Source organism: Gymnogyps californianus, chromosome 7 (genome assembly GCF_018139145.2).
Source record: "Gymnogyps californianus isolate 813 chromosome 7, ASM1813914v2, whole genome shotgun sequence".
NCBI lineage: Eukaryota > Metazoa > Chordata > Aves > Accipitriformes > Cathartidae > Gymnogyps > Gymnogyps californianus.
In genome coordinates, this window is record NC_059477.1 from 16,674,656 (window position 1) to 16,688,143 (window position 13,488).

The window sequence follows — 13,488 nt, forward strand, 5'->3', positions numbered from 1 at the left end:
TCAGGGAAGTGAAATGCGCATCAAGGTCTGAGTCAAGAGCTGTCAGTTCTAATCCTTGCTCTCCATTGATATACTGGCCTTGCCTTGACTGGCAAAATGTCCCTGTGTCAGCATGTTTTTCCCTACCATAATGTAAAAAACCTTGAAGTAAAGGTTAGCCATTTTGAAGCCATGTTAGTTGGCCACTTTGTAACTGCAGGTAGGAGCAGGGAACAGGAGTGGCTACCCAAAGGGATCACTCCTCAATCTTTATTACCGTATTCTGGATATTTCTCCAGTATCTCTCATCCATTTGTATGATCAGGTCTAGTCTTTTATAGCCGTGTATTACAAATACTACAACTGTATCTGAGATTTTCCTTTTTCATAGTCAGTATTTTTGTTCCATCTTGCAGAAAACACAAAAAAGGAATTTTATCCTTTGTCATAATAAAAGATTTCTAGTGATCTGTATATTGTAATTTTTTACTTGAAAAAGTGAGAGCACGAACTTTGTGAATGGTTGATTTTTATTATTACAATTTGTTTTTTATTTCTGATCTATGTTATTTTAAAGTATTTGTTGAAGGAAATGGTGTATTTAGATAAAGGTTTATTTTATACATGCATGTTCTTAATAGAAAAGTGTAAAATTCAAATGATACCAATTCACATAAAAAATAATCGGAATTTGGGCAATTTATGTAGGGAATTTTAGAATTCAAGTGAGATAGTGATATGTTTTATTTGTTGAGACTTTTGCAAGATGAAGTTTTGCTATTCCCATTTTGGATTTCTCCTCATTCAAATATTTTCCTGAATCTCAAATGTTGTAGGTATGTACAACAACTTGGATTCTGGGATTGGGCTGTTTTAAATAGATGAGCTGTTAATGATTGGAATTGTTAATGATTTGGAATTGCTAGATATTGGCCCTGTTTCAGAGAGTTTAAGTTTGAGGATATAACTTCTGCCTTTGAAAGCTGAGGAACTACTGGGTGAGCAATGCTTTCTACAGGTTGTGAAAATTATTCATCTGATTATTACAAGAATCACTACAGGTAGCAAAACTGGTTTCCAGTTTTAATTCTAAATAATTTTAGAGGAAAATTTCCCACTTCCCCAAAGTTTTTTAAAACCAGTGGTGTTTAACTAACCGTATTGTCAGAATATGGTTACTCTCCTCTTTACTTTTAATTTCACGTTACATATCAGCCTATTTTTAGTTTGTAATGTTCATTTAGAGGGTCAAATCACTTGTATAATAAAGATTACAATTATCCACTTAATTTTCTTATTCAATATTAAATAGTCCAAACAAAATATGAAACAGTTGTTTACAGAAAATAATCATTTTTTCTGTCCCTAAACTTTTTAACATGTCAGTATTTGCTCATAATCTTTTCAAGGAATTCATACATTTGGCACACAGCTAGGCTTTTCTCAACTACATCATGGGAACATGATGATTTACAACTTGTAATTGGAGTTGACTTAACACAGATAATTTTTAAACTGGCATTGTGATTATTGAATATTAATATGAATAACTATTTCTCTGTAATTAGCATGGGCTTATTATTTTCAAAGAATAACCCATGTGTTCATTGCCTGTCTTCAACAGTGACTTCCATTAATTTCAAAATATAATAGGAAGCAGGGTTAGTTTACAGTTTACTTTTTACGGTTTGTTTCACTTCCCCTTTAATCGGATCTGTGGCAAAAGCCAGCTTTTTTTGTACAAAGTTTCCAAAACAGTTTTAAGTGAAGTCCAGATGTGTAAGTTAGAAAGCTGTTTCTTTCCAGTGCTTGATGATGGGGAGACTCAGATGGCAGATAAAGGCAGTCTTTGGGAAAGCAGACAGAGGGTCTTTTTCTCAGGTTCAGAAGTTAACCTCAGGCTGAATTTTCCTCTTCCGGTTCTTGAAGACTGTTAAACTGAACCTTTAGTTCTCATTTATTCTCAGCGATCACAGGTAATTTATTTTCCCTTGGAAAAGGAAGAGGCAGTCTTTAAAATCTGAAATTGAAATTGTCCAACTTATCTGCCTCTCTACCTTACAATCTCCCTTCTTAAGTAATCCCACCCCTGGCACCTTTCTTTTTTATCTTTTAAATTTGTGTTTAGGACAATTACTCAGTATTTCCAAACATACTTCTCTTGTTGAACATTGCTTGATTCCATAGAAGAAAACATTTTCTCATGACTACATTGTAAAAAGTCTTTTTTAATCACTGATTCCTTATCTTCCTTTTTTTTTTCCTGTAGTTACTGAAACTGTCACAGGAAGCCTTCACAAATAACCTAAGATCTAACCTCAGTTGATTTGGTACAACCCCTGAAAGTTACAGTAGATTTATCAAAACTTTAATTCAAACATGGGAGAATTTTAACGAGGAAGGAGGGAACAATTGAGTCATGATTTGGTATTGTTAATCAAGAGCATGCTACTTCAGCTCCTAGTAAAATCCTCATTTGCTCCTGGTTTACCTGTGTTGCTGGGTGGGCCTCAAAGCTTATTGCCCACAGTTGGACATAGGCATCAGCTGCACGGGGAGGTGAGAACTGGAGGAACACTGGTCCTTGTAACCTCACAGACGGCACTGTTAAAGATAGGTAGGAGTAGAGCACATTTGGATTGTCCATAAAAGCATTTAATACCACAGCGCTGTTAATGGTGTTTACCCAATATTACAGAAGATGGTTCTCCACCCACTCCCTTTATTAATTCCAGATGTCTCTTTCGCCCTTACAAACTGGGGCTGCTAGTTTTAAAATGCAGTTTTCAGTTGTCCTGAGAGAAATAATCTGTTTCTTTTGCTCTATAAATCTCTTTCTTTCATGTTATGTCATGTTAACTCTGCATGCAATTTTCTTTGCACCTTAAAACAGTTCGAACAGTCCATTTTTCTATTTCACAAAACAGCCTCTGAATTTTTTTCTTGTTGCTGTCTATTATTTCTTAGTAGCAGAGTTCACAGGCAGGGTAATACAATTAGCTCCAATTTTAAGTAGCATTTCAGGTTTTCTAATGGTATTTCTCGTGTTTGTTTTCAATTTATCACACTTAATTAAAAGAAAACAAACAAATAAATAAAAATCCTGCCCAGTACAGCTGGAGTAATAATTCTTTTTTGTTACTTTTCCTTGTCCTTTTTACAATTTTCTTTGTCTTGCGGAATGCTGGGCTATGAATATTTTAACACTTGTTGGTTTGTCTTATAAATTGACATATTTATTCTTTACTAAAATGTTAGTTTCATTACTGAAATGTCAGCTCTTAAACTCTGTGGCTGTTTCACTTTAATGCATAGTATATTGAGTATATTCAGATCATTCATATACTGTTATAACCCACTTAATTTTGCTGCGTTGGAAGTCCATTTTGCTAACTTCTGGGGTAGACCTCATGATTATCACCTGACAAGTGTCTGATCAGCAACACTATGGAAGGATTTTATTGCTGTGTCCAGCTTCCTAGTGGCAAGTTGTACCATAGATAGAGCCAGATTTTTCTTGGAAGTGCACAGCAAAGGTTGGGGGCCACTGGGCACAAGTTGCCACAAAGGACATTCCAGTTAGGTATTGGGAAAAAATAATCCACTGTGAGGCTGGTTAAACATTGAAACTGGTTGCCCAGAGAGTTTGTGAAATCTCCATGCATTTAAAGCTCGAGTGGAAATGCCTCTGAGAAATTAGATGTAACTTTGAAGTTATACCTAACTTTGAGGTTAGCCCTGCTTTGAGCAAGAGCTTGGATCAGGTAGAGGTCCCTTCCAACCAAAATTATCCTGTGGTTCTATGGTAGATCTGCACTGGGTCAGCTAGAGACACTCTTGAGGACATCTCCACAAAGCATGGTTGCATGAGATGACAAGGTCACTGGTCATCATTGAATTGTATGGATTTTGTCCTTTTGTGATTCTGTAACCTCTTCAGAATCACTTTAACTTTGCCTGAGCAGCTTTTCCAAATTGCCCAGTCTGTTATTGTGTTCTGCATTCCTCCTAGAATATGAACTATAGCTACCGGGCAAGTTACATCAGTTGACTGCCACCTATGCAGCAAGATACTGCAAGGTCATTGTGGCTTAAAGGCTCCCCCAGGGACTCCTTTCCTCTTGCAAGCGTAAAAATGATTCCACGTATCTGTCGTCTGGTCTATGCCCTGAGAAAACATAGAACCACTGGAAATTGTAGGATTTGAAGCCATTTTGAGCTAATATTGTTCTACCATAGCCCGTCCCCCCGCTGTGCGGTGTTACATTTTTAAATTCGTTTATGCTTTCACTTTGGGAAGTGCAATTCGGAGACATGCTCAGTCAAACATGGAGGGAACAGTGCAAGTGGCAGAACCACCCGACGGCTATTTGCAAGTAGTGATGGTGATGCTGCCAGACTCACCTGGGCATTTTGGCATTGGTGATCAGGAGGGGTTGTATGTGTGTTTGTGTGCATTACTGAGGAGCAGACATCCCAGGAGAGTTACAGTGCGTGTGTTGGGTACTGCAAGGTGAGTGTCTATGAATTAGCTTCTTCAGTCTGTAGGTACCTCTGCAGTGGAAGGAGTTACGCACTGGAACTGCCTCCCCATGCATAAGGTTATTTCTGTGTAGGAGATGCGCTCCCACACTATTTCATCCACCCACTTCACTTCTCTGAGAAAATTTTTTAACACTAAATTTTCCATTCCATTGATATGCAATGCACTGTGTAAAATACCAAGTAAATATGGTTGCTAAGAGCTTTATATGTGTTATGTTCTATGCTAATTTGAATTGAATTAAGACTTCGGAGAACTGAGGAGGCTGGTCTTAAAACTCCATTTGCTAAAATTATCCTTGCAGGCTTGGACATAATTATACTTAGGCCAAATTAATATAAAGAAAAAACATGAAAGTGGTTTTATGACAGAACAGTACTTTCCAGGTTTATGAGAGATTTGTTTTGAATATCATTGCATTTTTTTAATTCACACATTTTAATTAGGTCCAATCAAATATTGTATATGCCCAATAAAAATAATATATAGCATATAGAACATATTATTATATAACTTATTTTATATTTTTATATGTGCTCTTTCACGTCATAAATATGATTTTTTTCTGAAAGTCATCTTAGTGCTGACTCAATTTCAATCCATTTTTTAACTAAGTGCGTTTCACACAATTTTTTCACATTTCATACACATAAAAAAGATTATTTCATGAAAGTTATGTTAAAATAATGATGTATCTTTAATTACAGAAATCTTTATCTTATATGATACAAAACTATAGATTATTTCAACTCAGAGATATAGCATAGAAAGAAGGAAAATACCCATACTTCTTTAAGCATCCATTTAGTCACAGCTCTACACAGTTACTGATGTTTTCATTTCGTTCCAGTGCTGTGACTACTCTATATGGTTAACTTGAGCAGTGTCAGAAGTGTTCTTCTCAGCAGAGAGTTTAGGAAAAATCTGGTATTCAAAGAGTTTATCTGTATAAGTGTATTGCTACAGAGGCATGAGTTGATGCATTACAAAATCCCCTTTGGGTGTATCCATGTTTGTAATGTAAAAGAAAGTTGAGTTTTACTCAAAACTAAGAGTAAAAGCACACTTGGGAAAATATTTGGATTTTTCTAATGCCATAGGCGCCACCTTTCGTCTGGTATAATGATGAATTTTCTGTAAACAATGGAGCTCCACATTAGCTCACGCTAATAAGAAATACAAATTCTCCAGCAAAAACATACTGGAGGCCTAAATAAAAATTAAAGAAGACATTTAAATGAAGCAAAGCCAGTATATAGTGGATATTTTAAGATTATAATCAACCTTCTAAGCACAGAAAAATTATAATAAGACAACTTGCGAAGTTTTATTTGTTATTTAAACAAAATTAGAGACTCAGGCATAATAGTAATGTCACAAATTAATATGAAATCGCTCTGATGGTAGTTACTGAGTCCTCTCTGACTTACTGGAGTGTATATGCCTTTTCTTAATAGATCTTACAAATTTAGCAAGCTGTGAAAACATACAACTGGTCATGGTTATGTGCATTCTAAAATCAGATTTTTTTAAAACAAGGCAAGAGATGCAGTGATGGTCTCTTGCCTCTACATTGGCTATTGTGTTGGTTTCAATATTTCAAATAGAAAATGCAGTCACTAAAATTTGATATAAGCAATGCACTGATATTTTTATTTTCTTTTTCACAGATTAAGATGCTTGGTAAAGCAGCTGGAGAAGGGTGACATTAATGTGGTGGATTTAAAAAAGAATATTGAATATGCAGCTTCTGTGCTGGAGGCAGTTTATATTGATGAAACCAGGTAAGTCTGAGGGAAAAAAAAAACAAGGAAAGGGTGTTGGGAATCACATTTTAGAAATTTGGTCTTTGCATGCAATTATAACTGATGTGAGCTGAAGGTCTCTGCACATCAGAAGAATCGTATATGGCTCTTAAGTCTTTTAGTGACAAGGTTAAAGCAAGTAAGATTCCAAAGGTCAGATGTAACTGTCATCTGGAGAGTTTGCCTAGTTCGCATCTTCCTCGCTCATGAAATTTCGACAGTATACAGTCATAAGAATTTTCTGAAGGATGGATTTTCTTTCCCCTGCAGGCCACATACCGATAATCATGCTGAGGAGTGTATCACTGAAAAAAATGGGCTGTTTTGGAATGAAACGCTCACGGATATGAGTCAGAATATTATAATCTGGCCTGTAAATACATAAATTCATGAAAAGCTGTGATTTATTTTATAATGTTTGATGCTTTGTTTATGATTATTGTTACTGGCAGTATTACCGGCAATCATCTTTAATGTGGGTTGACTCCAATCAAATTAGAAGTTCTAAGTATTTGGCTTCTTGAAAGAATTTTAAGATATGTACTGTATTGAAGTTAACTAGCTAACTTACAGTTTTTATTTCAGTGTGCTGGCCTCTCTAAGTTTTTTCTAAGCAGAATGGTCTTGTAAAGATGTCTGCCAAAACTTCTCCAATACTGCTGGAGCATGCAGCGTATGTCTCAGTTCCATACTACAGTTAAGAAGTCTGCGATCATACTGATTGTTTCATGGACCTAACTCTCTCTCTCTCTCTCTCTGCCTCCCCCCCTCCCCCCGCGAATTTGCATATATGATATGGCGCTTAAAGTACTGCTCTAACTTTTTGCTGTTTCTTTTCCTTTGATGCGCGTGATTCACACACCAAGCCTTGCCAGTCAGGAATTTGGAGCATCTACTATTGGGCACTAGAAAGCCTACCCATTTGAAAACGGCAGAATGAAAACAATAGCAAATGAAGCTGGTACCAGTGGTCCATTTTTCAGAGATTATATTACAGACTAGGTTGGCAGGATCACTTATACTGGTGTCCTGCTCTTAGAGTGCATGCATGTCCAATTCTGTAAAAAGCTGACAAAACTGTGGTAACAGGGAAGACTTTCCTGAGCAGCCCCCCAGCTGCAATACAGTTCTTGGGGACACTTTCAAAAGTGCTAGCAATCTCATGTTAAATACACAACTTGAAAAGCATTAGGGACCTCTGTGACTTCAGAAGGGCTCACGTATTATGAAGATGTTTACAGATTCAGTTAAATTAAGCTTAACTAAGCAGACTTGGGCAAACCATCTTGTGTGACTTCCAGGGGACCTGGGCTTTGTTAGAAAACTGAATGAATTTAAATTAAATATTTTTAAATATTGGTAGTTAATATGCCACTGTGGATATATTTATATCAGTTTGGCTGGCTGACAAGTTAATCAAGCTTCTTTTACATTAAATCAAGGGTTGATTTGTGGATTTACATTAGTTTATAGTCGTATTTGTAGTTAAATTGATACAGGTCCTTAGGGAGACAGATACAAGAAATGATCAACAAACTTCTCTTTGGGCTCATATTACCACAACAGAGGCCATAAAATTTCATTTTTCAGCAGTTGTTCTAAACGTAAATCTTGTTGGCACATCTCACGTGCTCAGGAAGCTTTGGAAGATCGCAGTCCTCTCTCCCCTGTATTACGGCATACCGCGTCACCACCAGTGGTTGGAGCTTAAGCATGTATTTTGCATTAATAACCATGGGAGCTGTGTCAAAGCTGCACAGGGGACAAGGACATAAACCACTGATTATTCCTTCCATGCACCTCCCAAACACTGTGATTAAATGGGTATAGTATTCATAGCTCTTTCTGAGTGGTAGCACCAGGACAAAGAAAATAATGTGAGATTTACTTAGTTTCTAAACCGAGGCAGCCTCTGTGGAAATGAATAGTATCATTACAATGAGGAATCCAGTCTTTCTGGCTTTGTGTGGGAGCATCAAGACAAGTAACAGACATTTCATACACAGAGAAAACTGGTACACCTGAAAAATGTATTTGGAGTTCTGAGAGTAGACTCATTAGAAACAGGGATAAGCAGTAGGGATAACCTTCCAAAATGATGAAAAATTGGTTTGGGGCAATGACTGTCAATATTCCATATAAAAGATTCTGAGCTGATGGGAAGTTGGAAAGCACAGAGAAATCGGACATATGTACGTGCTGCTTTCCTATAAGCTTAATTATCTGTGGCCCCATGTCAATTAATAAGCTTGTTTAGCAAGCCCTTTTTAGGACTGCTGCATCTTTCAGCACTAAATAATTATAAGCTGCACTAAACACTTCCTTGAAAGAGATCTAGCGCTTTGGTAGCTGAAGCAGAGGTTCACTGTCAGCTGCAAATAATGCAGTGAAACTCGCACAGTTCCAGCCCCTTAGTGGATCTCCTCTGCGGAAGAAGTTCAAACTTACTCAATAGGTGTTATAAATAATTCTGACAAATCTTGCAGAATTTTCTCCATTAGTACCTGCCACTTGGCTCAAGGTAGTGGAAGAAAGATATTTAGAGTCAAACAGGAAATAAATAGAGCCTGATAATTCAGTCGTGACAGCTGTTCCGTTCCTTGTAAACACAGCTCTTTATTCTTGCTGAGAAGAAAGTAAGTCAAATGAAATCTAGATGGAAATTACAAGATTAAAAAAAATATATGTATTCCAAAGCCAAATAAAACAAAAATTTTAAACTTCTCGTGGAGAACATGTTTAAGTTGTTCTGGATAAAATCAGAATATTTTATTCCAATTATGGTCTTACTACATTTTTTAAATGCCTTAATGTTTTAGAAAATATACTTGATTCAGGAGGATATTTATCTGTGCGGTTGCAATTCCATACATGGTTTTTAGTTTGTTTTAGGGTGTATAATGCCCTTTTAAAAGGCTTTAACGTCTTGAGAACTTTTGACTTAGAAGAGACTGTGTTTCAGTAATGTATGAATTAGATCCGTTGTATATAGCTGGCAATTGCTTTGAGCATCTTTGATTCAACAAGACAAAATAACAAATACAGGTTACTGCTACATTCATGAAGCAAAAGGAAATCTCATTAAGGGTAAGTGGCATTATAACAATATATGTTTGCATGAGAGCTCTGGAAATAGTGAAGGTATTTCAATGATATTATAATGGTAAACACAGTCCTTCTTGAGAAAAAGGTCTTATTTTTAAAAAAGTACACATTCTGATATGTATAATGTTAGCTAAAAAGGTCATTAAACCCAAACTTTTGACTGCTGTTGTAATAAACACTTTGGACCATACTGAATTTCCAGTGCACTACCCCATTGATGCACCAAATATTTCTGTGGTTTCTGGACTTAAAGCAGGGGCAAACATATCTTCAAATTGTGGACAAAAAGGAAATTGTTTAAACTGTGATCATGTCACTTGCAAGAGAAAGAGTTTCGTCATTTCATCTCACCAAACGTCCGCGTGACCCTTAAAGTGCGCCACAGAAGTGTTTGTGATCAGAACATGCATGTGTGTATCTTTGTCTCGTGGAGTCTAAGGAAGAAGAAAGGAGCAAATGCTTGACTAGATGCTGGTATTCACAGAGCTGTGTGTCATGGAAGTGTGAATGGAGCTTAGCAACGCCCCAACAACTAAATGAAATTCTCCCATTTCCAGGAGATCCTGAGGGGAGGAACGGTCAGTGTAGCCTGTTCTTGGGCAGCTTTCAGTATGCGGTTTTTGTTATGTCTGCAAGCTGAAGAAGGCTGTTCCCTGGTGTTTTCAAGTTTTCCAGTACTGCAACAGAACCCGAGTCCATGGCAGCTGCTCCATCTTAGGCTAGTAATTAATATCTCAAAAAAATAATGAACTGGGATACTTATTTGATACCCCTGTGCTTTCTTTCACTCTCTTCTAACCATCAATATAGGTTTAGCAGCTTCTCTGTATTTTAAATGAGAATGAAAGTCAGTGAAGACATCTTTTATGTTTCTTGTATTATTTCATTTTCACAAGCCATGTTTTAGTATCAGTGTTGCAAGACTCTGAGCTAGTGCTACATCAACTGCTGCTGAGCATCTCACAGCAGGAATCTGTTGCTTGACATTAGAGGACCATTTGCATTCTGTTCCCACCCATAGCGTACAACATCTAGCTGACTTTGTGAATCACGTGGTTTCACTGACTGTAAGGCTCTGGTTATGGAAGAAAATGTGCTAATTCAGGCACCATTATCCATTCAGGGTAACCAGCAGAGATGGTCACACTGGCAAATCTCTTTGCAGGTGCAAGGGTTGAGAATGTTAAATCCTCTTACATCAAAGAGATGTACATATTTGTTAAAATTTTTAAAAGCATATATTCTCAATCTCTCTACCTGAAAAGACAGGTTAATTTGTTCATTTATACATGAAGATAACTAAGTGTTTCATTCACAGAACAGTGGGGGATTCAGTCAATGATGTCATTTATTTTGAAGGATCTGGACAATATTTCTCTTCAAAATTAGCTTTTTTGAAAAAATCTGGGAATATTAAAGAAAATAATCTGCCTAATGATACAAGGATAAAACAAGTGGAGTGGGATGCCCTATTTGGTAATTATTTGCCAGATGAAAAATATCGTCTATATGATTCCTCTCTGAGCTGACTCAGTTGAGGAGATTTTGGAATTGGCAATTATTTAAGCATGAAACTAAATCATAATCTTGAATATTCAGTCAAGTTTTCTGTGAGTGTGTGTTGCTGTCCTCCATAGTCAACCCATGGTTAAATGTACTTTGCCTGAAGTTGCTTTGAGAGCAACAAATGTACCATTTGAAGTAAATCATTCAGTTCATCCATTGAGGGAATCTACAAATGATACTTCTGTAAAAGCTGCTATTGAGAAAAAGCTTATTGTGTTGAGATTAATTCAGTATATTCCACCCTTATAAAAGCTTAAAATAAGCCTTTAAAATCTTTTGTACTAAGCCAAAGGTTTTTTCTGAGAGGGAAGCTTACAACAGCATCAAAGTTATATTAAAAAAATACACTTAAAATCACTGAAAATCTGTTAAATTCTGACTAAAACTCTTCAGTTCAGCGACAATATTCAGTAAATGGCCTGCATCCCTTTTCCAAAGTTATTGAATTTTTCTATCTCAAAGTTATGGCTGTTAATTTATTTATGAGTCATGCCCTGAGATAGTCCCTGCCCTATAGAGCTTCCAGAGTACCACATTAAAGCAATTGAATTAAAAAAAAGGAAAATACATCAGCTCACAGCTGTACTCCTGAAAAACGATATTTTTTAATCATGAATATCCTGACCTGAATCTTGAGATTGTTGATGGCCTTTGGTATGTACGTCTGTATTTCTGAATAGGCGGTACCTATCAACAAGTGCATGTTTCCAGTAACAATGGTCCTTACTCCCTTACTTATCTGCTGTTGCAATAACTGTATTTCATGCAGAATCTTTGCCATTTATTGTAATTAATTGGTAGCTCTTAATATGAGGACAATTCTTCTGAGAATGTGCTATATTTTAAGAGTACAATGTTGTTGGTAAATTCATCATTTCCTTTAGAAAGACCTTTATGTACTAAAAATGCACCTCAATCATTTTTGCAATTTGTTTATCCTCAGTGGGAGTCAAGAGAATCTTTTAGTGGATGTTGGTGGAAATTGTAGTGGAGTATAGGGAATGTAAATATTGATGAATATATTGATTCATGCTCATTCAGGAAGATAGTGAGACACTAGAACACAAATAATTGATAAAAATGTGAATTGGCTATTTGGACTGTAAATTCTTTGCCTTCTGCATTCTCGACCTAGAAGAGGACTTTGATCAATTCACTCTTAAGGGGTTGATCATTAGCTTGATTAATTCACTAAATGGTAAAGAGCTAATACCTCCTTCTCAATCCCTCCTCTGGAAATCTATCACCATCTGTGTTAGGCAGCAAGACTGATCAGCAGTGATGGATTTTTTTTCCCCATAGCCATTATCTAATTTTAATTTTTTTCATCTTCTTTTCTTTTTTCTCCTCCATAGTACATGTGATATATTCCTAATGGAAAAGAAATATACTTCTGAGTAGTCCATTACTATATTTAAAATTCTGATTAAATGAAAAGAGAGCTAGAAATTATCACTACTTGAATTTTGAAAAATTATTCTTGGCAAAAACACAGTACTGTGACAAGAAGATCAGGTTATTAGTTACTATGACTTCAATATTAATTGATTGCTAAGCTGAAATACCATGGGCCATATCTTACTTATTCCCACAACTGTCAATGGGAGTTCCACTCATGGAACGAATAGAATTAAATAACCCAAGCCTCCCCCTCTCCTTCCCACGCGTATCTCTTCCTCCTATTGCTTCTACTTAATAGGCTAATGATGTATGAGCAAAATAAGTGTATGTAACCGTGAAATTCTGACTTTGTGTTGAAAAAAAGTACTTTCTGTGGCACATTGTGTTAGAGCTTTTTTGTTTTGTTTATTAGTATTTTAGGTGTTGCTTAGCTTTAGAGAAGAAAAAATTAAAGTGTGTGCCTTGGTATATTAACATTTATTTAATTCACCTAGGATATTGGAGTTCATGCCTCCCAGTTGAATAGGACTGATCTCAGTAGAGTTTTACTTTAAGGCTGACTTTGTGGAACAACTGTGTAGCTTTAAAATAGAAAGTAAATGCCCGCCTTCTCTCATCTTCAGTGTGGTTGATTTGGAGGGTGAGGCTATGGATCTTGCAGTCACTCCACTCCAAATATTTTCTAAGAAGCCAGAGGTTCTAGCCTTGTGTTTGACAGCTATGGTCACTTGTTATTTTGCTCCTTAATTTATCCAATGGCATTTTTGAACCTATGTGAAAGTTTAAATATTGCAAAATGTTGCAAAATTATATTACAATTTACAAATTAGATTTTACAATTACAAATTATATTTCAAAATCTTGCAAAAATCCCTGTAATATTTGGTAGGAAGTTCAGTGGTTTAACTATGTTTGTCTTTGTTTTGACCCTGTCTTCTGATACTATTTCACCTTTCCCCTTTTTTTTTTTAATTTAAAGACATCCTGAATAATCACCTATTATAATAATTTACCTATTCGCCTGTGATTCATAAAGTGGCAAGTTAGAGCAAGAAGTCTACATAACAGTAGGATTACAGAATGCAGAAT

General features: G+C 36.1%; 1 protein-coding gene across 1 annotated transcript in view; it reads left to right on the forward strand.

Annotated features, from left to right (window-relative positions):
* Positions 1-13,488, forward strand: part of PDE1A (phosphodiesterase 1A) — a 155,120-nt gene that overhangs the window by 93,816 nt on the left and 47,816 nt on the right. Inside the window, exon 2 of the mRNA XM_050899779.1 lies at positions 6,193-6,306. Within this exon, the coding sequence (XP_050755736.1) occupies positions 6,193-6,306 (114 nt within the window). The remainder of the gene's footprint in view (positions 1-6,192; positions 6,307-13,488) is intronic.